The sequence below is a fragment of the Pleurodeles waltl genome, chromosome 3_1, assembly GCF_031143425.1.
Source record: "Pleurodeles waltl isolate 20211129_DDA chromosome 3_1, aPleWal1.hap1.20221129, whole genome shotgun sequence".
In the NCBI taxonomy this organism is placed as follows: Eukaryota; Metazoa; Chordata; class Amphibia; order Caudata; family Salamandridae; genus Pleurodeles; species Pleurodeles waltl.
This window is the reverse complement of record NC_090440.1, coordinates 162,547,985-162,574,937: the sequence shown is the minus strand read 5'-3', so window position 1 is coordinate 162,574,937 and position 26,953 is coordinate 162,547,985. Positions and strand designations below refer to the sequence as shown.

At 45.0% G+C, this 26,953-nt stretch overlaps 1 protein-coding gene across 1 annotated transcript in view; it reads right to left on the bottom strand.

The window, feature by feature from the left end:
- CIB2 (calcium and integrin binding family member 2) overlaps window positions 1-22,778 on the bottom strand; it is a 360,572-nt gene extending 337,794 nt beyond the window's left edge. Inside the window, exon 1 of the mRNA XM_069222054.1 lies at window positions 22,280-22,778. Within this exon, the coding sequence (XP_069078155.1) occupies window positions 22,280-22,330 (51 nt within the window). The 5' untranslated portion in view covers window positions 22,331-22,778. The remainder of the gene's footprint in view (window positions 1-22,279) is intronic.
- Window positions 22,779-26,953: the final 4,175 nt, after the last annotated feature.

Sequence of the window (26,953 nt, the reverse complement as noted above, 5' to 3'; positions counted from 1 at the left end):
ACAGTCTATGCTTTCACTTTCTTTTTGCTTGGCTTGCTGCAGCTTAAGCCTCTCGCAATCAGTATTTATTTATGGATCAAAATGAGCATCAGGGCTGTCATGGCAGCTTCACAGTCCTCAGCAGTTCCGGTGTCAGGGAGGTTTTCAAACAACTTCAAGATCCACTGCAAAGTGTAGCCAGGGGGATCTTTTTACTATACTGTTGGTTTCTCTTGTGGGCCTTAAGTAATTAATCTGCTGAGCCTTGCTTTCCACCATAGAGCGGCAGTAGTAGGGTCAATTAATTCATTGAATAGGGTCAAATCGCCTTCCAACTAATGCGTGGTCACACATGGCTGTCCTGCTGTATTTGGAACAGAGGTGCCCCCCATCCTCCATGACATATTGTGTGGACATTATGGCTTGTGGGGAATCGTCTGCGGTACTGCGAGTCTCAAAGTCTTGGGCCTAGAAATTGAATAGTAGTATTAAGAATGATGATGTTCTGAACTCTTAGAGCTGTACCCGTCTGACTCGCTTACGGTCAGCAGTTGCTTGGAGGAAAAACGGACGTATGTGACACAAGCCTTTCCGCACTGCCCGCAGCAGCAGATTCACGCAAAAACCAGAGCTGGCAGCCCCCTGACCTCGCATGAACTATAGTGATCTCCGTGGAGGTGAAGGACAGAAATGGCAACAGGCCATTAATGCTGTGCCACCTCAATAAAGAGACTGGCCATGTGAGCACCACTTGCTCAAGGTGACCTTCTTACTGTTTGGGAGGGGAAAGACTGATGATCCCCACAAACCCCCAAGGAAGCCCAAAGCTGGTCCAGCGAAGGAAAGCCCAGAAACAGCAGTGAGACTCAAGGCAACCAGCGGCCATCTGCTGCCACCACAAGTGAGAAGACAGTCAAATGCCCCTAGTGGTGAATAACCACCTCTACAAGCAAGAGAAGCACACATGCAAGATGCCAGATGACGGCGCCCATAAAGAGATAACCTGATAGCTCCATTGCTGCCTGAAGAGATTGTATCAGTCGGCCACCCCTGCACAACATGGCTATCATTGGCCTGTGAAGGAAAATGTCAGACGGAGTGGCTGACCCTACCAAACATGCCCGAACTTGGGCAGGACAAAACGCTGCAATGGCACAGCCTTGAGGCACAAACACTACATCATTAAGTGAAGTTGGAAGAAGGTGATCAAGTGAGTGGATCACCAAAAAGATCCCTGAAGAAGGGACAGGACATGCAAGAGGTCCACGAGGAGGAGGTCAAATCCTATTGACAAGACGTAGCCAGTGCGAGACCGCAATGGAAGGCGGTACACCATCCTATTTACAGGATGCTGAGAGATCCATGTGAAGTGAACATGCAACCTGTGACAAGATGTCACAACAGGGAAAGAGCGAGAAAAAGAGAAGAGGCACCTGCCCCTGACCAAACCTGGTCATAAGAATCGGTGACCGTGGCACAATGTCACATTAACAAAGGAGATTGTGTTAATCCTAACTGCACCAGCACTGCCCCGTAGTGGGCCAGAGACTGTTCAAAGAGTGTCCTTCCCCACACTGCCACAAGATGGAGTTGCCAGTGGTCCATGACAGGCAAGAGGAGAGTCGCATACACCCCAATAGCAAGCTGCCACCGCCACAGCACGAAGAGAAGACGCCTAGACCTCAGACAGGACCAGACCTGTGAGAGGTTCATGCAAAAAGAAGACGAGGCCGGACGCCACGTTGTGGCAAACAAGTCAGAATGTGGCACAATGCTGTGAAGAAGAAAGGAAAGGGAGAGAAGAGCGTGTGACAAGATCTGTCACACCGAAAGACCTGGTGATCACAGATGGGCAAAAGCGAAGGATCACAGAGTGAAGAGATGGAGGACTCCTGACACTACCAGAGAGTGCACCTACAGACAGCAAGCCAGCCACCGAGATGCAGTGACATCACTGAAGACAGCTCAGCAGAAGTACCAGAAGCAAGCCACCTGCATCCGGGAACCTCACATCTGCCCCACGCATTACAGTGCGACACTTCAGCCACTTGTCATTGGCTGCTTGAAGCAGATGGCATCACTGCTGGCAACCGCACATGCCATAGGAGAGAGACTGCACAAACTGTGCAATAAGTCATATGTCTGCGAAGTCCCTCCAGTCACCTTCACGCCAGCAAGTCACCACCACCTGTCATCCACATCATCTAATGGCAAACACACCATCATTACCATATGTGCATCACCTGATCCAATGAAGAATCATCTGATCACCAGAATGGAGCCTTACCCTGCAAAACATCAAGAGACCAGCAAGGCACTCTTGGCAAAGTGTGAGGCCAATTGCCCAGAGACTATCTGAGATCTTACCCGCCGCCACAGGTCCTGTTTGGCAAGAGCACACAGACCATGAGACAGCCAACCTTTGTGGTAACATGAGCGACTTGGCCGTGGCCATGTTGGCGGTTCCGCAGCAACCCTTTCATGCAGCCTATGAGAGGCCTGCACAGCCCAAGCAGTCCCTAGCAAACCCAGTGAAAAAGGGCCTCAAGGAAATTGCAGCATGAGGAAACCCTTGCACAAGAGATGGTCCAGATGCTGCAGCACTGACAAGGTACCAGAAAGTACCAGGGCTTCAAAGGAGGGCACCCAATCATCGCAGACGTTTACCCAGTCTTTGTGGGATTTGCCTTTATGAAGTCAGGATGTATCACTGGAAACCTTTGCAGTGGACTCCACCAATGCTCTTGATGCACCAAGTTCGAACTGTTTGACACCAACCGCATCACCGCAAGAGCACTCAGGACTGACCAACATTGACACAACAAATGGCTGTTAAAAAATCCAGACCCCATCTGCACAGTGTTAAACCATGGATCCATGCAGAGATGTCTGGGTGCACCCAGCTGCACCTGTCCACTGCTATCTTATACACTTCCTTAGCATCTCAGCCCATGGCCCACAACACCACAGTGGAGCATGGTGTGTGATATGCACGTTTGGGTGGCAGGGTAAGATGCGCGGAGTTGGTGCTGGAGTATGCCTGTCTGTGCCATCAGATAGGTGAGCACAGTCAGTATTTCTCACTGCTCACTGGGTGGCACTGTATGTAAGTCAATCACCAGGTACTGAGATTGGTTTACGCTGGAAGACAATTTTGAGCCTCATTGCAGCAGATGATTGAGAGACTCAAAGAACACGGAAATATGAAGACTGTAGTGATAAGTGCTGAAACCGACAGGGACAATCATGTGGTTTGTTCAATTGGCTCACACCCAATACTGGTTTTGTATGCACTCCTCTGTTGTCAGAACTACAAACTACATTTACAAAGGGATATAGTCTGGACTGGGCCACAAGTTGTTCTGCATCCTTTTATTTATACCACTGGCCGTTCCAGGTCACCGGGTGCGTGATACCGTAACTAATAGTGGGACGGGTGGCTCACAGCACTAATCACACAAATTGAGGCCTATTTTGAATGTCTATTTAATTAGAGATGCAAGCTCTTTCAATCTCCTTCACTGGTTTGTTAATTCATTTGAAAGCACTTGACACATAATCAGAGCCGCTGCAGAGTGTTCTTTTTGTGGAGGATGCAGTCCTGAGAGCCCTGGAGATGTGAAGCTGGCATTTGGCGGGAGTCCTTTACTCCGGATATGGACTGCATTATGTGGCACCACTGCCTGAAGTGGGTGTATTTTATTTTTGTGAAGCAGAGTGGCTTGAATTTGCAATGGATTTCCTAGTCAAGAAAGCTGACAGAGGTACAGTAGAGCATATACAATCTTGAAATGAGTGAAGAGAAAACTTGGTGCAAAAAGAAGGCCTGCAATGCAACCTCAGCTTCTCCAAGAGGTCGCTGTGCTAACCAAACTTTGGGGACCTCTCTCTCCCTCAACATAAAACACATTGGCAATTTTAGATATTGGTTACAAACAGCTTTAACTGCTTGTTGGAGACCTATTACAGACAGAGAGGACTCTAGATCAGACCCTTTCTTATAATTGTATGTTATAATTGTCCCACTTCCCTGATCCACATTCAAGGGCTTTCCTCTCTTTTCTTGTGTTTGTCCCGCCAAAGAGCATTTACTTCTCACAGTGCTTTCAATAATTGATGTGTCTTTCCAATATGGACATCAAACCTTGCATTGTAGAGTATGTGAGGAACTGTTTTCTCTCACTGCTCCCACTTTCGACTTACTTTCTGGCCCACTCCCTTCTTTTTTCTTTAACCCCCTCCCCACTGCCACTCAACATCCTCTTGCACCCCCAGCACCATTTTTCATTTTAGCTGCCACCTTTGCCGTCAGCGGGTGGCCATTTTAAAATGTTTGTGCAACCATTTTTAAGATGGCTGACCGCGTGTGTGTATGAAAGCACAATAAGAATCTCTCAATTACTTTTTTTTTTATTTTACCAACCTTATTCAGAGTTGGCCACCATGGATGCACGCACATCCTTAGCAGCTATCTCTGAATATGAACTGTGAAAATAAATTAAAACGTTTTTAAAGATGGCCGCAGTGGATGGGAAGGCATCAAAGCAGCCATCTTTCAATCCACTTTTTTATTTTAAAATGTCCCAATCATGGGAGGACACCATGGATAAAACTGTAAACTTTGCACTTGTATAGCGCACTACTTACCCGTTAGGGTCTCAAGGTGCTGTACACATACCGCTGTGGAACCCTTCCTGGCTTTTACCTGTGAGGCGCCCACTCCTGGACAGCCCCAGGGTGAAGCCAGGCATCCAAGTGCTGTGAGGGCCGTTGTGGAGATTAAGCAAGCTATTGCCGAGAGTTACAGAGTGGAACCCATTAATTTGGGACCCATTAATTTGACTAGGCACTGAGGCGAGAATTATCTGGTCCAAGGGAATCGAGCCCACGACCCGCCGAGGTGGGAATTGAACCCTGGTCACTGGCCAGACCTCTGCATCAGGGTCTGCCACTCTAACCATTGTGCCACACTTCTCCACTGGAAGATATCAAGGGGGAAGGATTTGATTAGAAGAAAACTGAGAGAACAAAAATAAACTCCATTAGAATAGGTAATGATTGATCAAGTGAGCGTGAAGCAGGTATGCCAGTAAAGAAAATTGTAAAAACTGAAATACAAAAAAAGAGGAAAGGAAAATAGAGGCGAAAGTGCAGAAGAGTAAATGGAAATGAAGCTTCTTAAAGCAGTCTGGAATGAAAACAGGCAAGTGTAGAGTGCACTAAAGCTAAATGAAAAACAAATAAACATAAATTATTTTTACAGAGAGGATACATAACGGGCATTATGGTTCAATAATGCCATTGAGTGATGCAGGTAAAATGTTACTGAATGTTACGCGATGTGTTAATGACACTATAGCTCAGATTAATTTAATTATAAACATTTCATATATATATATATATATATATATATATATATATATATATATATATATATATATATACACACACACACACACAAATTATAAAATATATGCATACTGCACCAAATTTATATATATTTTATATATGTAATTATGATGCAGCATACACGAAAATGATATTTTTCAAAAGTTTTTCAAAAGAAATTTTGAAAACCAACTAAATTATGGACTATGATCGTTCGTTGTCTGCATTAAAAGAAGACAAAATGTGTTATTAGATACTTCGGAGGGTGTGGCTTTAGCGAAGACAAATTCTGCTGTGATAAGAGGCACATTCTCTCTATAAAAAAGGAGAGATTTTTGAAGTTTTAGCTAAAAAGAAAAGATTTTTGTGTAAAGGATCTTGTTATGTGGCTTCAACCCTCAGCATCACTTCTCTCTTTGTTCCCCGGACCTCAGCCAACACGCCCTTAATTAACTTATTTTTAGGTCTCACCTAGGCATTGAGACATGCTGTGTTCAGTCTGTGGGCTTTCAGTCCGCCTTCCGCTGTTGATTTGCTAATGAAAGCTTTGTTCTCCAAAGCTTGCTTCCGTGTGGTTTGTCTTATACGTCCCTTCTTCTTACGTCTTGCTCCGTCCTCCTGGTGTAGTGACCTATTACTTGTAATCTTTCTCTTTAGTTTATATCCCTTTGTGTTTGTGCACTCTTTTTCCCATTACAGAGGCCCGTGTCTTCAGAAGGTTCCATTTTCAAATGTTTTGCTAAAGTTTGTGCACAACACTTTCTAAGCTTTAGTTTTTACAATGTGCTACCGCCTGTACGGAGGTTTGTCATTTGGTCTTTCACCTAACACCCAGCAGGGAGAGGAGATTCTACTCAGGAGATCTCTTGTGCTCAATTCTGTCTAGCACTCAGAAAAAGACAAAAAGCTTACAGTCTCTATATTCCCACAGTGTGAGAATATAGTGAACCCTTAAAACTTTACACTTTAGTCGAATGGGTCAATTGAACTACAGCTCTCAGAATGCAATGATCCAAATACAGGAGAGCACACTCCAAAGTGTAATGAAATGACAAAACGTCCAAGTTACCGATTAAAATTCATCATCACGAATCAAAAAGCACGCCAGTCAACAACTCCCCGAAAGCATTAGGTTTTTATGTAAAAGCCAGTCTCTTTGACTGTGACTTGATTCATAAGCACACGATATAAGAGATGCACTATGCTTACTTTTATATACTGCTGTAAAATTAATTTTGCAATGAATCTACTAATAATTTGGTGCATAGCATGCTCAATTTGTGCATCTCTCCTCCAGTGACTGTCACACAAACTTAGTCCCAAGTGAGGCCTCTGCTGCAGTTCTCTATGGTAGAAGTGTCAACCCATGTCAGCCACACAGTTTTGACCACCCCAAGCACCAGCAGGTAATCCACAGGGCTTAGACTGCACCAGGGAGCATGAGAGATGTGCGTGGGAAAGCGCCACTAATGGACTTTTTTGCTTATGCAGGGTCATCCACAATCTTTTTGCCTCCTGCCTCCTATTTTTTCTGACCTGTTGCTGTTGGCTTTTGAACTCTGAGCACTTTAAATATTGCTAAATTCGTTTTTCACTGTTGCAAGGCCCGTCCCTCTCATGGGTTAACATGGGGGCTACCTTTAAATCTGATTAAAGTGTAGATTCCCTTTGGCAGCGGATGGACATGTGGAGTTTGGGGTCTCTGAGCTCACAATTTAAAAATGCATCTTTTAGTAAAGTTGATTTTAAGATTGTGTGTTTGAAAATGCCACTTTTAGAAAGGGAGCATTTTCTTGCTTATACCATTTCTGTGACTCTGCCTGTTTGTGGATTCCCTGTCTGGGCCAGTTTGACAGTTGGGCTGGTTGCACCTCACACTAGACAGTGACACAAAGGGAGCTGGGGTGTGATCTGCATTTCTTGATGAGTCATCTGTGCTAGGAGGGAGGGGAGAAGTGGTCACTTACACCTGAAAGGACTGTGCCTGTCCTCACACAATGCAGTCTCCGACCCCCTGGTGAGTGTCTGGGGCCTGGCCTGGGCAAGGCAGGATTTCCCATTCAAAAGAGACTTTACTTTGAAGTAGGCCTACTTCAAAGGAGAAATAGGGTATAAGAAGGGCATCCAAAGCCACAGACTTTAGAACACTTCTGGAAACAAGAGGAACCTCTGCCTGGAGAAGAGCTGAGGAATAAGAGCTGCCCTGCCTGTGACTGTGCTTTATGGAGCTATCCTGCAGTTGCTGCTTCTGCCAGAGTAAGAGAGCAAAGACTGGACTTTGTGTGCCTTCCATCTTGTGAAGAAATCTCCAAGGGCTTGATTTAGAGCTTGCCTCCTGTTGTTTGAAGTCTCAGGGTCAGAAAAGACTTCTCTCTGCCAGCACCTGGAGTCTCTGGAGAGACTCCTACTCTGACAAGTGATGCCCTATCCAGTCCCTGCGATTAACAGGCAGGGAGAGGGTGCAGCACCCCAGTATTAAAATGCAGGTTAGTGCCACCCTCTTTGCCATACCCATCAGACGGTGCAGTATTATGTACTGCTGTGCAGCGGTCGTAATGCATTAAAACAAAGTACGGGCACTGTGATGCTGCATGCAGTGGGGGCGGGTCAGTAAACATGGGGTGGGGTCAAAGTTATGGCTAAAATAAAATATTCTGTCAGTTTTATTTGGTTTTTCACCATCATGTAGCTACATATAAAATAACATGCAGCTTAAATGAAAAATAAATGTCGAAAGTTTTTACTCATTGGGAAACGCACTATTGTACATTATGAAACCTACATTAGTTAATACACTGCAGAGGCCTGCGTGTAATCCGAGATCCACAGAATTATGTCTTGGTTGGTGCACTGGAGAAAAGTGACTTTTGTATTTTTAGTGCTACAGCATCACAAACTGTGACAGAAAGCACTGTGAATATGTGATTCATTATTTTAAACTTGCATTACACACAGTGTAAGATTGACTGCTAAAAAGTGCCCAAAATGTTTCCAGCCCACACCATAGAATACCACATCATGCCACAAAAATAAGGAACACACTGCACAATTAAACTCCACAACATACCACTACACAACACAAAATACCATTCCACATCATTACACCCCATGACACACAGACCCACTCCACATAGTTCCAGTATGTTCAAAACCACATAACTACTATCCTCAAAATTCCACTGCACATCATGCCACATAATTCCACTATGCACAACCACTCCACACAATTCCGCCCCACACAATTCCACAATTAACAATTCTAATTCAACCCACATAATCCCACTCCAAATCACATATACCCACTCCAAACCAAAACTCATAGATGAAAGGCATCCTCATTTACAATGCCAATAACTCTAACTGATTGCATTTCAAATGCTTGTTCTGCTCATCTGGTCTCGACTATTTATGCCATGACCTGGCCAACGCCTGTGCTTCTCTACCTCTGGTGCCAGCCAGTGGTTTTGCTCTTTAGGTACTGGGCTTTGCCACACAAGTCCACTTCCTATGTAAAGGAATGGACTTATAAAGGGTACAGCCATGTGGCAAGTGGCGAAATAGTTGTACTGGCGTCCGGGCAGCACAGATGGTGATGAATTTCTGCTCTATACAAACTGACATTTTGATGCTTTGTTACTGTTTACCTTCATATGTGTAATTTGTATGTTATCAATCTGTTACCCCTTTAAAAAACAAAATACTGCCCACGTATCAAAATGTGTGTAGAATAACCTTCTTGAGTAAGCTAAAGGAATCCTTTAACTTGGTGACCTTAGGACTTCCTCTTCACTTGTTCTTCCAAAATCTTTTCCACGAGTTTTACCTATTTGCTTTTGTTGCACACGTCTACATATGAGCCCACGCCCGCTGTTCTGCAATTTTGGGTCTAATGTTACCAGGAATCTTAATGGTTCAACACCATGGAGAGTGCAGACCATGGGCAACAATTATATGAACAGACTGTATGGTTGCAAACTACGAGTTGTCAACATCTGTACCTTACCGGGGGCAGAATGGATACAGCGGTTAACCATAGGTCTCACATTGCTGCCAGCCTTTTGACTTTGTCACTGCTTGTTTTGTCTTTTCATGGTGGTTTTTGCAAAATTGTGTTAGGTAAGCCCAGTGGCCCTCTTCGATTAAAAAATAAAATAAATAAAAAAAAGTGAAAAAGCGAAAATATTTTTTGGCCTCAAAAAGCACACTTTGTAATACCAGTCACATGAACTGAGGCATCTACTTTGTGTGTAGATGGACTATTTGTTAAAGAGCAGAGTGCCATCAGTCCCAGTGAAGTTTGTCAATGGCTGAAGTGGGTTGAGTCACTGAACCATGCTGTAGTAGATGGAAGAAATATGTGAGTAACACAACAGACCACTGGATGAAGATGGCTGGCTGAAAGCCTCTACAAGTAGATTATATATATATATATATATATATATATATATATATATACACATATACACACACACACACACACACACACACACACACACACCAAAAACGCCGGAATCCCAAGGCTCACTAGCAGGGCGGTCCGAGTGAGGTTCCAGCATACCACATATACAATCCAAACTTTCTCCAAGTAATGCAAAATGTCCTCTGACAACAATGTATAATCAAAATTCTATATTTTGTGTATGTTGAATGAACAAACCATTTCACATGTGAACAAGGCTACGGCTGAAACGCGTTGTGTAGTGGTATTCGCTTCATAAAAATATGGAATTTTGATTATAGATTGTTGTCTGAGGACTTTTTGCATTACTTAGAGAAAGTTTGGAAAATATATATAGTTTAGTAACATCAAAAAGGGCTTGGTTAATTTCAGACCAAAAAAAAGTAGCATCAAATAGTTTATGTAATTTAATATATCTTTGCCCATACTTGTGAAAAAGAAACTAAACTGTTCACATGCTTATATTAAGATACTTATCTTATCAATTTTAACACCATTGAAACACAGAGTCCACCCGCAAGTCTTTGCAGCATTGGCATTTATGTGAAAAAAGTGTGCAATCGGTCAATTTCCTGGGGTTCTCGCTGGAGCCCCCATATTCATGTGCTGGCCAGAAAGGGCAATCACCAGTGGCTTCATCCCATTAGCAAGGGCCACCCGAAATCTTCCGCAGGGAGTTTATGAAGTAGTATTTGCTGTAAAATATTGTGACCTAGTTTTTATATAATTATCTTCGTTTGTCTTCTATTGGGGGGGGGCGCTAAGGAGCGTGAAACCATTGATTTGTGGTAATGTGAATCTGACTCTTGACAAAGATGGACAACAACTAGTTTGAACTTACTGCACACCATCTTGGCAACATATATTTGCTGCATTCTCCTGCATGGCTATCCCTCTCTTATGCAGATTTCAGAACTGTGCTTGCAAGGACTGTGCACAAGGAGAGGTAAAACTTCCCACAGAAATGAATAAGAGCCGACCTTAACTTTGACCAAACAGTTTGGTTAATTGTGGATGCATCCTGTATGTACCTGGCGTAAGCGTTAAGGTTCAGTCGTCGAGGCAGACTGATCTCTGTACTGCTCATTCAGACTGAGGTACGTGTTTTGAGGGAGGACACTGCTCATGCCCTTCTGTGCCATGGCTCCTTGCTGCATGGAAACAGTCTGCGAGCACAGCCCTGCCACCAACCCGGCAAGGGACCTGGACCCAAAGCCTACATTTGGTGGAAGCAGGTGGCAAACATATATGTAACGTGACCTTGTGGAATGCTCAGGGCACAAGTTGTGAAAAAAGAAGTGGGGGCGACTACCCAAGTTAGGCATTATGCAATTGACATCGAAGTGTGTGACATCACAATAAGTGACATCAGATCTCACATGTTTAGCAGGTCTTTCATGAGTACATTTGAGCACATTACGAGATTTAACACATGAGATTTTGCGTTGGGGTTTTGCCAAAAAAGTGTTGCAACCTGACACAAAATCTGGCCCTCAACGTATACATTTAGTTTTGAAGAAAACTGCCACAAAAAAAAAAATTGGCAATAAGGAGCAATTTAGCAGTAAATCTAATCTGCTTCATTGGTTGCAAAATCTGCGTTTTAAAATATTTTGGGGAATTTAGGTACCTTCTGCAGATATCTTTATTTGTCCAATCAATCTCTGGGGGGTCCACAGAAGTCAAAAGGTAAGACTCACTGGCATAGAGGGTTACTCTGTCTCCTGCAAAGCACATCATGTAACATGCAGATGTCAGATTTTTATTTTCTCTTGTTAGTTAAGTGGGTTACTGCTTTTAACACAGTGATCTGTTTGTTACTTGCAGTTCATAAATTGTAATCCTTCTAATATAGCACAGTGAGCAATGAAAGACATGTGACTCCTATACCTTGTAACACATCCTATACATTAATTTACACATATACGATTTATAGTAATGTATAATGTGTACATGTTATGTAAAGCGCTCTGCATTGGAATGACTAGTGCTATAAAAGAAATTAAACAAAATGGTGGTAATTCAATTATTTGTGTAAATACTGGGACGGGTCAACACATCTGACATTCTTACAGTGCATGCATATCTCATATAAAAGGGACTGAACAGTCAAAATCATTGCTCTCAAGTACCTATGAAGTGATAACCTGCTGTGTGCCTTTGATTCCCCTCCATGGCATTTGATTGTAAGTGTGGGGCTCAGGGTTCTCAAACAAAAGGAGGCCTCGTGGCCCCTTAGTTTCGCACTTTGTTTTGAGACCAACACGTTGCTGCTGGGAACACAAGCAGGTGCTGCTGAATGTGTCCCTGTGTCTGAATATTACATTGGTTCGAGTTAAGGATATGTGAGTGGGTCCCAGCTTCTTAGCAGGGTGGACAGTGACCACCTATCAAAATAGTGGCTGGATGCTGTCTACCCGTGTGTTCCTTCGACTTGTCCTCTAGGAGTGTCCCCTACGTTATGATTACTTACATGTCATAATTGCTAATAAAAAGTTTGTTTAAAAAAATAAAATTGGAATGTCCCCTGCATGTGCTGACTGAGGCACTGTGGAAACTTGGGCGTTGTGCATTGTGAGGAATTGCAAAAACTAACTTTGTGTGCACATTGTTAAATTATATGAATGCTCAGGTATTATGTGGAATTGTGAAAAGTGGGGAAAATCTATATATTGGGACATCGATATAGAAGTCGGGCCTGATTCACAAAGAAACTAGTAAATCTGTACTTGTAGATTTACATCTGCGTGTGATATAGATCCACCACTTTCTGTGATTCGCTGGAATTTGCCTGGGAGGCTGCACCAGGTACAGGTTTCCAAGCTATTTCCTAGGAAGATTATGAGATATTCCTACAGGTATGCTATTCCCTCTGTGGTGAGTTCTCCACAGCAGAGTACATTGTAAAAATTGTTCCTGTTCAGCTTAGCCTCTGAATTGCAAACTCCAAATCCAGAATAACCAAAAATGAAAATAATTCCCACTGAAATACATTATTTGGCCTAATATTTTTTGTTGGCTCGACAAGCCCAGTCCTAGCCTACTTTGAAATAGATGTGTCCCAAATTTCTCAAGAACAATCTCTGATCTTTGTCTTGTCACCAGACCTCTAAGAGGTATGTGATATCTCTGGCAGCAGGAAGCGCTTACTATTTTAAAACGCTACCTTTTTAACAGTATTGCTAAAGATTTCCTAATCTATTTTATATATTATATTTTCCTGTACTTTCTTTATTCCTTTCATTTTCACTCTGTCGGTGCCCGTGTTCAGAGGCACTCGGCAGTATCTCCACAGAGCTAAGCTTTTACTTGATTAGACCGCCATCTTTACCTGGCTGCGCCGTTTTCCTGCCGCCATTTTGGTCGGCAGTCTAGTCGTTGGTCAGTAGCATCCAATTTTGATGCACTACTTAAACGACTCCTCGCGCCGGCTATGCAGAGGGCGCGCCAGGGGCAAGCCTGTCCGCGCCCCCGGGAGAGCCCAGAGGCCAGTCATGCTGCTGGGCAGACCCTGGAAAAGTTAGTCTACTCTTGTCAACAGCTGTTAGCCTACAATAACATCCCCATAAGCCCATCACACACGATTCTTACTCCTGACTCTGCAAATTGGTCCTGCCACAGCTGTCTCTGGACTCCTTCATTCGACCTGCCATCCCCTACCATTAGCAGTACCAATCATTTAGGAAGACTGTTTTTGCTTAATTGTCACTCCCTGCCCGCCCATAGCCTCATTATCTTCTCTCTTTTAGAAGACCATCATCCTGACGCCTTATTCTTGACAGAAACATGGCTTAATGAAGATTCCTCCGTTTAAATTCTAAAGGGGCTACCACTAAACTATTCAATCACTCATTTAGATAGACCCCAGGCTAGAGGGTGTGGTATTGCCATTATCTACAAAAAGACCATTAAATGCACTACTACCACCCTAGATATCCCTGGATTTGAAAGCTTGCCTTTCTTGTTATATCTTAATGCAACATCCACTTTCTCAGGAATACTCGTCTACCGCACCCCCACCCCATTGCCCCTACGCAAGCTTTCTCCAGGCCCTGCCAGATTTTGTAGCAAGTGTTTTGTGCAAAACACCCAACCTGACCATACTTGGGGATTTTAATATCCAGATTGACAGTATGCATTGTTCTTCTGCCAAAACGCTCCTATCTACTCTGGCGGCATTAGATCTTACTCAGTACATCAGAGGACCCACCCATTATAAAGGCCACACCATTTACCTTATTTTCAGTAATCTTTTGGATCTTCCCCTTTACACTCCTATGCCTCTCATCTGGACAGGTTACTATCTACTCTCATTTGCACCATTCTGTGAAGTTTCCCCTGCCACCAAACTCTCATAAAAACAACGTCCCGTCAATGGTCAAAACTTGATCCCAAAGAATGGCAGAGTACTCTCTGTTCTTCTCTCTCTAAGTATAATGAACCCAACTCTGAATCTGTAGAATCCTTCAACAATTGGATCTCCACTTCTTTAGATTCTATCCTGCCAGTCAAGACGATGGTAAAAAGGCCCAAATGCAAGCCTAAACCCTGGTTTACACCTCAACTCTTAGAACTAAAAAAAAGGGTATAAGAAGCTGAAAAGAATCTGGAGGAAAGACTACAGTATTTCCTCTAAGAAAGTATATAGAGCAGCCATTGGAAACTATCATGACAGTATTAAATCAGCTCAATCCTCATTCTACAGCACCAGAATGGAGCAATCGGCAAACTCCCAGAAAGAGATTGTTCACATTTTCAAAGAACTCACCCATATACCTCCAGATGAGTCGCCTATAGAGGCTTCTATTGAGCATAGTAATAAACTGGCGTTTTTATTTTTCCAGGAGACTATTACTGAAATATACTCCTCTTTTCCAGCTATACCCAACCATGAAGCCATTAGTGATTATCTTGCCAACTTCCAGTCCTCATCGGTTTCATTTGCAGCTTTTCAGCCCTTGACAGGGACGCTGGTTACAAATCTCCTTCATAATATTAAATCAGGATCTCCCCTTGATCGTGCCCCTCCCAGTACTCTTGCGCTGGCCTCCGACATTATTGTCCCGCCCCTGACAAACATTCTGAATCACCTTTTAATCTCAGGATCTCTGCCTCAATCTCTCAAACATGCTGTCGTCGAACCCCTTTTGAAAAAAACTAAACTTTGCTCAGTAATTACAGGCCTATTGCTCTCCTTCCAATCCTAGCCAAAATTATGGAAAAGCATGTCAACAAGCAGTTGACATGTTTTCTCGAGGATCACGAACTTCTAGATTCTACTCAAATGGGATTCGGACCCCAACACAGCACAGAATCAGCCCTACTAGCAATTACCAAAACCACTCGCCAACTGTTAGATTATGGAGGGCACGCACCCATCATTTTACTGGATCTCAGTGCCGCTTTTGACACTGTAGATCACAATATCCTCCTTCAGAGGCTTTCCAACATAGGGATAGAAGGCACAGCACTGGCTTGGCTTTCCTCATTCCTGAAAGGTAGAACCTTCCAAGTCCTTGATCGCTCTTTTCTGTCCAAAACACTCCCCCTTACTTGTGGTGTTCCACAGAGCTCCTCTTTGAGCCCCACTCTCTTTAATATCTACCTCTCTTCTCTAGCCAAAGTTGTAAAACCATTTGGCCTCTCGGTGGTCACATATGCTGATGATACCCAACTAGTAGTATCTCTTTCCAATGCCAAGGATCCTTCCTTGACAAATCTTTCTGTCTGCTTGGCTGAGAATGCCAAATGGATGAATATGTCCAAGCTGAAACTCAATGACGGAAAGTCAGAAATAATGATTGTGGGCAATGGCGCCCCTTCTAACCTTTCGGCACTATACCCAAAGGTCTTTAGTAACCCCTCGCCCCCCAAGGATCATATAAAGAGCTTAGGCTTCTAACTAGATTGCTGCTCCATTGTGAGGCAACAATCTAAAAAGATTTCTTCATCCTGTTTTGGCCTCCTTAGAACCTTAAGGAAAACTTTTAACCTTCTACCTCCTCTCGCCACAAGAATTCTTATCCAGGCCATGATACTTTCACGTCTGGACTCTGGCAACTCCCTTTTTCTCTGTTCTTCCGATTATGTAGTGAAGAAACTTCAGGTTGTACAAAATGCGGCCGCAAGACTACTTATGAATATACCCAGACATCAATCAGCCAAATCAGCTTTAGCCTCCCTTCATTGGCTACCAATAAAACAGCGGATTCGCTTTAAGGCCCTATGCATGATACACAAAGCTCTTCATAATGAAGGTCCTAACTTTCTCAGACAAAGCATCTCACTTTATACTCCCATAAGAACCCTGAGATCTTCCACCACCCAGCTCGTTCACATATCACGATTTAAGAGATCATTACAGGGAGGTAACTCCTTCTCAGTTAAGGCAGCTCGCCTCTGGAACTCCCTACTCCTAGAACTTCGGCAAGAACCCCTGGAACTACCGTTCTGAAAAAAAATTAAAGACCTTCCTATATTTGACTTAACTTTCTTATATTTAACACAGTTTTTCTGTTGTTTCCTGCTTTTGAGTTACCACTTCCTTTATTAACGCTGGGAGGCCTTCGGGTAGCCATGCGCTTTATAAATCTGTTAAACTAAACTAAACTCTCCACGAGACCCAACACAATTTTCTGTTAAATTTGTAAACATATTGAATTTATTTGTATCTATTTTTATTGTTTTGCAGAAACAGCAACATCAATAGGTGCAGAGCCATGGAAAGAGAAGAGGGGAAGGGGAAAGTCACATGTTCAGCTGAAAACAACAAGCTGCCTACGTTACAATGAGGCGCAAATGAATTGTACACGTTAATATATATATATATATATATATATATATACACACACACACACATAATTTGTTGAACATGTATTTAATCAGGGGCGGCTCCTCCACAGTGGCAGAGGGGCATCTACCCCCTTGTCTGAGCCAGCAGATGAAAAATAAAACAATAGCTTGATGTTGTTTTATTTTTTATCATTTTTCATCTGCTGGCTCAGCCAGCAGAGAGTACAGGGAGGGGCAGGACGAGGCCACAGGGGGTGAGCGAGTGGAGGAGGGGAGCGTGCACATGTGTTTGGCCAGCCATCTGGGGCGGCCAAACACACATGCGCACTTAGATTTCTCAGACCCGGCTGTATACACAGCCAGGCTGGAGAAACTGCACGGACCCCAGGCTTGTGTCTGAGCAGCAGTGTTTAACATGTAAGCAGCGCCAGGATTGTTGGGGAGCTTGTACTGGTGTCCCAGCGAATGCCACAAGAGGAGGCAGGAGATGGCGGTGGGAGGCTAGCGGCACAAGGTAAGTGTTTTTTTTTTTTTATGTGGTTTCCCCTGCCATCATCCCCCGCTACTCCCTCCTTGACATATGCAGCTGCTGTATTTAATCCTAAATCACACAGTTATGGTAAGGTAGGGCACGTTGGCGGGCTCGCCTGGGGTGGGGGGAGGGGGTTGGTCTACTATTTAATGTGTGGAGCAGTAGGAGCGATGGCGCTAGCAGGGGTTAATATTCGGGACTCATTAACCGTGAGAAAACATGTCATAATCAAGCCAGTGTGGAATATATACGTGATCCAATGTACTGCCCTTGTGTGGGTTAGACCACATGCATAAATGTGGTATACGATAGTGAGCCGCCTTCTGGGGGGGAGAGTGCCATTCTTGGCTTCTATGTTGATCACAAATAAGTCCTATGTCTCACAGCCCCCCTTGGCCAGGCCCTTATCACTCAAAGAGCACAGCACACTTGCTTCTGTCCATGTCCATTGGTGCAGGGCTCACAGTCATTTAGTGGTATCTGGTGTTGCAGGCACATTCAACGTATTGGTTGGTTAGCATGAAAAATCATGCCCCTACCTTTGCTGCATAGTTAAATGACCAGAAGGTGCCTTTTTGACCTTCTACACGTGACTGTAAATCCAACCAAAATTCTAAAACCTAAGGCTATATAATGCATCCTTGAAGCCACATAAAGGCAGCCCTTTTGCAAGGTCACCTCCCGATCCTAGTATTACTGTACTACAGCATGGTTATTCAGCCTCATTGCAGAAGTGCCAGCTGAACTCGTGATCCCAAAGAAAATGTTCAGTTTTCTTTCGACAAAAGACACATTTCAAGACAAGGTTGGGAGGTCACACAACCAGTCTTCTGTCAGTCCTTAATGCGCCTAGTGATTTTTTTTTAATTATTATTAAAGGAGTCGACCACCACCAGAATTGCCCATCACTAAATCTGCCTAGTCTTGATTTCACCTTATGGCCCTTTCTTCCATGACTCTACACTTTGTGCCTGTATCTTAACCTTGCTGGTTATTTTTATTTTTATCCCTGTTGTCTGTTTTTGTCAATGTTTTCCTATATTTCTCTCCCTCGTTTGTTTCTCCTTTTTCTACCTCTCTCTTGCTCCAAGTCAAAAGTCTGATGATGAAAAATCCTTCTGGGTTGCAAAAAACCTGTGCCTAGCACTTGCAACCACTGGCCTAAATTAAGCACTGCCACAGTGCATTCTGGTCCTTGCAGTCCTTGGTTTTTAATAGCTAAAAGTGTAGGTACTAAGGGCTGATTACGACCTTGGTGGAGGGAATTACTCCATCACAAACGTGCCAGATATCCCACCCACAGTATTAAAAGTTCAATTATATCCTATAGAACTTATAATGTGCCGCATGGGATATCTATCATGTTTGTGACAGAGTAATCCTTTCTGCCAAGGGCGTAATCAGGCCCTAAGAGTCCCTCCGTCCCCCCAAACTCCGAGACTCCTCACTAAACCCCCGGGCCTCATTAAGGGCCTGGAGAGATAGCACCACCTCATCTGCAACTTGGTGTAATTCCACTGGCTGCCCCTGCCAGACAAAACCATCTTCGATACCAGCTCTGTCATCCACAAAGCCATCATGACCGGCACCCCTACCTATCTACCTGGCAAGCTCACCCTCTCCTCTGGCTCTTGGCACACTCATAGCCAAGACACCATAAGACTGGAGACGAAGAAGTGTACAAAATTAAAAACAGGGCAACACGACAGTGGTGTTGCCAGCGTGTCATGGCCCCTTGAGTAAGGAAGGAACTTACTTGCTGCTGTTTGAATTATTTAAAAAAAAAAAAAAAAAAACAATCAGGGTTCAGTGGGTTCCTTAGGCCTCTGGGTCCTGGTGCCACTGCACCTGCGGCACCAATGGAAGCCACAGCCATGCAACAGGCCTTCACCATTCATACATTCAATATCTGGAAAGGCATCAACCCTGCTCCAATTTAGGAAAGAGCAGAAGAGAGCTTTTTAGAGAGCAGTACATCATGCTGCAGAAAAAGTCCACTCTTTCTGAGAAGCCAGCTACCCCTCGAATCGCAGGCTGCCTCCTTGCCTTAGGCCCTTCACAGCAGGCTGCTGCTTCTCGGCTAGGTTCACACTATACGTGCATACAAAAAAAAACTACTCTGTTCACACCCGGGGTAGGATAAAAATGAAATCTTTGAAAGGATGGGGAGAACTGCACAGACACTTTAATAGCAGGATGTGGCTTTACATCAAACAACCCTATAAATAAAATGCTGGCATCAAACCCAGCTGCAGTAAACCACTAGTTAATATATGATGATAAAATGTCAGCCTTTAACTTTTATGCTTATGAAACATCACTAAAAATCAGCAATTTGAATACTGTGATGCAACATAATCTAAGCCCAGGGAAGGAGTTGCCACACTGGTGTGCACTGTTTGGTGATGCAGAGGGGACACCCAGCTTATAAACAGCTCCATGTCATCCATGACACCATCAGGCATTTCCGCCCTGGCAACCAACAGTAATTTCCATGCTAGGGTTTTTAAGTTCATATCATTCGAAATTACAAGTCCCAAAATGCAACATTCAATGGTTAAAAAAGACACAGTGGGCCAAAGTTGTCATAAGTAACACGGGGCAGTCAGTATGGCATGTAAGTGATTGTGCCAGGCAGACAGCGTTCACATACGCTCGCAGATGATGTGATGCCCTGGACCATTTTAGTGTGATTTGCACTCAGGAGCAGGGGGCCCAAGATGTCCACCTTAGAGTGGGTGAACTGGACATGAAGCCATAATTTTGATTTGCGTTCTGTCACTCGTAGTCTTGGATTACCCACTCCGCCGCCAGATACTCTGCTGTCCTATGGATACATGGCTTCGCATGACATAACCAGGCCTAGCAAAGCAAACCCTGCTTCTAATACCAGAATATACATGTAAAAGCAAAACTGGGAGAGCTATTCACAGCAGACAAACAACGGAAGCATCTCTTGTTTTATTATTTGCAGAGCACCTAAATTAAAATAAGCATGACCCATATGTAACCATATGGACATACTAACCAAACATTTAACGTGGTTAAACTCACATAAAAGGCTATAATGTCATGGCAGCAGAATGGATAAAAAGGACATTATCATAAATTGCAGCCACGGGCTCCGGTAAGTGCCAGCCTGTGAAGACTGCTACTAAACTATGCAGCTCTCCCGAGCCTGGCTGGGAGGGAGCATCCCTGCTGGGCCCTAACAAGCTGCTAATACATCACGGTAATGAGAGCTTGCTTTCAGCAGATTGTGTAACACAGTTACTGATGCAGCTCAACGTGCAGCCCTGGCTTCCAGTGCGCGGACTCCTTCGGAAGAAACTCCCCCGCATTCACAGCCCGCCACCGACCTCGGATGTTATCCTGGCCGCTGCTTTCATACCCGCTGAGGTTGCACACGCATCTCTGCTGCAAGTGCATTAACCCACTGAGCTCAGTGCTTCACTTGTAAGTAAAAAAAATGTGCCGGTGCCCAAAGCTCTCCTCTGAAGCACGCGGCTGCCGTAAATAAATGTGCGAGCACGGAATACTCAGGCAATGCAATCCTAAAGCCATCGCGGGGGCTTTAATCCATTTACAGCCACTCCCTGCCCCTTAAACTCAATCTTGCAACTTTCTGCTTTCTGTCTTTGTGACGCTTTTTTCTTCTTCCGTCTTTCCCTTGAGTGTCTTTTGCTCGCAGTAAATGCTTGAGGAAGAAAAATAGGTGCCGGCCCTCAAAAATAAGTGCGGGTGCTCCGCACCGGAAACCACCAGCTCAAATTAAGCACTAACTGAGCTCCATCCTGGGTACAAAAGCGTTCACCGACACATCTTCGTACGGGGTTACTGATATTAGAACCCGTGGACCGCAGGCCACACACGAAGCCACATACTCTCTCTGATGTGTGCATTAATCCACTGGGCTACTTTCTATTTAAATACGTGATCTTTGGGAAGAGCCATCTTATTGTTGATAAAGCCTGCGACAGGCAGATAACGGTGTCATTAGCAGGCTCATTAACCAAGTGAGCTATCTCCTTGCAGGCAGCACGTGCATTTCATTAATGCTGGTTTTAAGGATATAAGTGTCTGTTTAAACCCTGGGATCAAGTGAAGAAACTGTATGAAGTCTAATGAAGGTTCTGTCTGCTGAAATTGTATGGCCTCAGATCACACCGGAAAAAAATATATTGCACCTCTGGGAATTAGAAATGACCGAGCTATCGACCTCTTGCCAAGAATGAGAAAGCTTACACTGTCTTTAAGCAGCGGCAGCAGCATGCACAGACCTGCCCCGCCCCCGGCTGGTGCAGCACGGCTCTCATCCCCAGCCAGGAGCAGCACTCTCACTCCGCCAGGAGCAGCACTGCCCCACCCCCCCAATCAGGTGCAGCACAGCTCCCATCCCCCAATCAGGTGCAGCACGGCTCCCATCCCCCAATCAGGTGCAGCACGGCTCCCATCCCCCAATCAGGTGCAGCACGGCTCCCATCCCCCATCAGGTACAGCACGGCTCCCCCCCCCCCCCCCCCCCCCGCCAGGTGCAGCACAGCTCTCACCCCCGCCAGGTGCAGCACAGCTCCCAACCCACATGCAGCAAGGCTCCCACCCGCTACCAGTTACAGCATAGCCCTCATCAGGTGCAGCACAGCACCCACCCCGGATCCCATTTCCCGTCAGGTGCAGCACTCCCATCCCCTACTAGTTGCAGCATAGCTCCCAGGCCAGCTGAAGCACGGCCCCCACACCCCGCCAGGTGCAGCACGGCTCCCACCCCCCGTCAGGTGCAGCACGGCTCCCACCCCCCGCCAGGTGCAGCACGGCTCCCACCCCCCGCCAGGTGCAGCACGGCTCCCACCCCCCGCCAGGTGCAGCACGGCTCCCACCCCCCGCCAGGTGCAGCACGGCTCCCACCCCCCGCCAGGTGCAGCACAGGTCCCACCCCCCGCCAGGTGCAGCACAGGTCCCACCCCCCGCCAGGTGCAGCACAGGTCCCACACCCCGCCAGGTGCAGCACAGGTCCCACACCCCGCCAGGTGCAGCACAGGTCCCACACCCCTCCAGGTACAGCACAGGTCCCACCACCACCCCCCTCCCCCCCCAACCCCCCGCCAGGTGCAGCAGGCGCGGCTCCTCACCTGGTAGGCGTCTAGCTGTTCGTCAGTAAATATCGTTTGCTTATTACCCATCTTAGACCGGCGGCTCTCCCTCGGGGCACAGGCATCACATTGCAAGTGGCCGGAGTCCCCTGTAGGGTAGGCATTTAGAGCATGTACGCAGGCTGGCCCTGGGGAAGAAAGGTGCGGAGGGGCATCGGGCTCCTCAGGGGGTGGGCTCCTCCGGGGTGTACCCTGGTGCCTCCGGGCAGGCGGTGGTGTTCTGGGAGTGACCCGGCCTCGGCCCCTGGACTGTCCTGTGCTCCCAGGCGGCTGAGACGGATTCCACGCTGTCAGCAAAAGCGGCGCCTGCAGCCTCTGGTGACCGTCTCACTCCCTTCGTTCCCTACAGCTAAAGACCATCCAGCTCCTGCTCCTGCTCCTGGTCCAGTAATGAATCACGCCCAGGCCACCACTTCACTTCACCTACCGCTAGATGGCGCACAAAGACGGTCTCACGCCCCCGACGATGTACATCAGATACAGCAGCAACTCAGTTGAAACAATTTTTTTATACCAATCCCCCGAATTGGAGTTCCTCATACTTGTCTTCAGTTATATGCAGAATAATTCCAAGATATGCGGTGCTTCTAGGATGATGTTGTTAACGCGCTTTTGCCAGTTGCGCAGCCAGTGTGTCGTGGGCCGTAGGCTAGGGAGAAATGGGCTCCCTCCGTGGTGGATTAAATCCTGTGAAGGCTCATAGGGAGTCGAAATTTCGAGCCCTCTCGCAAATGATCTCCTAACGCGTTTTTAGTTTTACCAACCAACAGTGTTTAATTTGTAAATGAAAACCTGCCGGTGCCCAAAACCCTCCTCTTAAAGGCCCGAGGCACAAAAATAATTGCCGGCCCCCAAAAATAAGTGCCGGTGCTCCGCACCGAAAATAACAAGCACAAATTAAGCACCGCCAACCAACAATTTTAATAAACTAATTTTATGACACAAAACTATAAATATTACACGTTCCTAGTTTGCCATGATTTTTTTTACAAACTGATAGCTGACAGAAGATGAGCTTTAAAGAGACAAACTGTTATGTGAATCTGATGTCTATGGTTTATGTACTTTAAGTTGTTAATGAGTACTTTACATTAATGTAGTATTTTCTCTATAGAGTCTTTAATGTAAAGTTTTCGTTTCTTTGAGTTGCTTTGTTTTTTATCTCTTTTGAAAACAATTTAAGAAAGCTTGATTGTAATTTTCTTTCAAGATCAAATCAATATTATTTTGATCCATTGTCGTGGTTTCCCTGAAAGGAGTGGGGCCCATAGGCCGGTGCCTACTTTGGCTATTTGGTAATCTGGCCTTGGGCCCCTTTGCTACTGTGAAAACAGCATTAATTCGGGTTCAGTTGATCCCTTCAGGTCTCTGGCCCCCGGTGCCAAAGCACCTCTTGCACCAATGAAAACCACGCCCGGTTGTATCATTAGAGAGGTTTACAAAACAAATGCCATAACATGGCAGGTGTAAGGACTTCACCAATCCTGTTATGTCTGTGCATCCTGGTTCTAGGAGGCAAGAGGAGGCTGGAAGGTGACCTCAGGCATATCTATTGTGATGGACATGGTGTCTGTTCCGTGGGGGGTGCTCTTCAGGTGAGCGTAGTAACCGCACGTTTCAAACCAGGTATTGAATGGGTCACAAACATGCGCTGAACCTACTAATGATTGCTGAAATGTTTTGGTCATTTGCTTTGTTATATTTTTCAGTTGGTGGATGCTTACATAATATATGTTTATATTATATGTGTGGTTTATGTATGGTGCACATGATTTGCATAAACTGTAACTAAACTCTACAGTATTGATTGTACTTCTTTAGTTGGTATATGCTGGGGGTCTCTACGTTGTTCTCAAATAGTAATTTTGGGTAATGGCTTATTTGTTGCACTGCTTGACTGTCACTCGTAAGGGGGTCTCAACAAGCACTCGGCTTCTGTTTTTTACTGTGGGACGTATTTGTGTCACTAGAGTCTCTAGAAAGATTGGACAAGCTACATTCCTCAAGAGCAGAATTTCAAACTGTTCCTTTCAACAGGCTCCACCCACAGACTGCATGTTAACATTCTCAACCTGTTGTATTTCTTAAAACCCTGTATGAAAAATTGACCTTCAATGACATTTTTGCTTACTTCACATCCAGTACTTTTTACAATGCACCTCTGCTTCCCATCTACCTTCTTCCTGCATCTCCCATATATAAATCAGTCTAAATCTCATGTCTATCCATCTTAAGCCTTTTGGAAACCATAAATATATTAATTCCAGCAAGCAATTTCTCACATAGACCTCTCCAATCACATCTAGGTCAATAATGTACCACAAAACAACTGGAGTGAATGCATTGAATGAGCATGCAAGCATAACTCCAATAAACAAATGAACTAGCTACCAATTTTGGGCTCCCAGGCAAAGTACTACTCAGCATACAGTGCTTAAATAGCCTGTCGGGGTAGTAAGCGCTATTATATAATTTAAATGTAAACTTTGCAACCTCCTCCTCTACTTCATGGTCAGGTCTGCAGAGGTCTGGACCAAACAAACTGTGTATCGTCAGGGAGCGCATTGTTCCAGCCCTAGTTCCTTTTACAAGCCATTGTTGTCTGGTACTTTATACCACTTTCCGACACAAGCCAAGACTACAAACCCGCAGTAGAACGTGAAGCCCAAAGTCAAACATGAATATGGTCCGCCCTTGGATTTGGAGCCATTTGGCAACACTAGCAACTGAACTTGATGGACCAATCACACCAGTGGCATAGCAAGGTCCTGGGCCCTGGGCCCTGGTGAAAGCAAGGAAAATGCCCCCCCCCCCACTATTGGATGGGTATTAAAATACTTATATAATTTGGGTTCAGTGGACTCCTTGTGTCTCGATGCCACGGTATCTGATACCCCAGTGGTATCCACGCCTCTGTTAAGCGCGATATAAGGACAGGGCACTTATATTAGCAACTGTGTCATTGTGGGTCTAAAATATCAAGAAATTAAATCGGACTCAAAAGGACAGACTGCTTTTCTTGGCCACAATATTTTGCTAGCATACGTTTTTATTCAAAATTTAGTAGACATTGTTTCTTGAACTCATTGTCTTGTATGTTAATTAAAATTAAATTTTGCTGCAAGAGTAGTAGCCAGACTCCTCCACATCTCGCTTGCACATGACTTGGCAGTTGTCCATCTTGGTGTCTCAGAGCTCGTACTTGCCCATGGCTGAGCTGCTTTCTAATTTGATGATTGATGCTTCAGCCCTCCTCTTACAAAGCAGCTCCGATTCCTGCAAGCAGCAGCCAGCCCCACACATGCAGCCTAGGAGACTGCTACTGCACCCCTGAGTCCCACTCATAGCAACCATAATTCAGTGAAAAGTAAACACAGGTCCAGACCCAGACAGGTACTAGCAAAAACATAAAGCTAGCTCTTTCAGTTAAATAAACTGAAACTAGAGGAGAGCACCCATGGTCCCCTTCCACCTCTTGGCACCGGCTCCACTGGACCACTAATAGCCATGCCTCTGACACAAATGCACAGCATTTTTATTTTTTTGACACTTTCAATAGTTCAAAATCTATGCATTCCCACCTTACTTATTTTCCTATAGAAAGCTGATTGCAATTGCCACGTGTGTTCATTGCTCTTGTGCTCTGCAGAGAGGCCAGGGATCGGATGAGTATGTTCTAAACACCTTATGATTCCTTCATGGGCATAGTGAGAAACTCACTACTTTTGCCCTCAACTTTATAGCTCTTATTTTTGCACATCCACAAACTAAATCCACCCGGTCACCTAGAGGCAAATTAATTATCTGTATGGACTACACAAGAGCGACTGCTGGATAGAAAACAAAGCATCTGTAAAAAGCAAATAAACCCAGGAAATGTAAGACAAAGTGAAACATCTGAAATGCAAACATATTACATCACTGGCTAGGATTACCTACTTCAAGGTTTTTACACTAACTTTCTGAAATTGATTGGTGTTTTCGTCTATAAAGTTAAAGGCATGAATATTGGGACTGGTAAGGACAAATTTCAAAGTAAATTTTTAAATACTGGGAGTGGTGAACACTGGTAGGACTTTGACCATTGAAAGCTCTGCTCCACTACTCACTGTTGCACATAGCTGGCCACGCTAGCCGCCAATCTTCACGCTTGCTAGAACTGCACTATTTGTAGCTCAAGACTATCAGACAGCACTTGCTCAGCGCGGTTGCAAAAACATTTTGTAGGCACACCAAGAACCATTCCTTACTGTCACTCTCATTTGCCTGCTTCTTATTCAAGGGATTGTCTTGTTCATCTTCTGCCTGTCCGTCCCCTGGCTCATTGCTAATTTGCTTGTACCTTCTACTGCTCACTTTTAGGGAACTATATTTTTCTTTCAACTTTACACTCCATGAGGGTGTATGTGTTTTCAAGCTAGTGTGCTTTTCTTTCCCTCTCCGTGCCAGAGATTCCTGGCTTTAAAAAATATCTGGTATAGGGCCTAATGGGACCCTCACTCCACGTCGCTGTCTGCCACCCATATGCCCCTCCCTCATACCCTTGTGATGCGCTCACCTTCATGTCCTTCTCCCCACGTTGCTTTCTTGCCCATGTGCTTCTCCCCCTAGCTTCACAATGATTTTCTCCCCCCCGCCACACTCCATATTGAT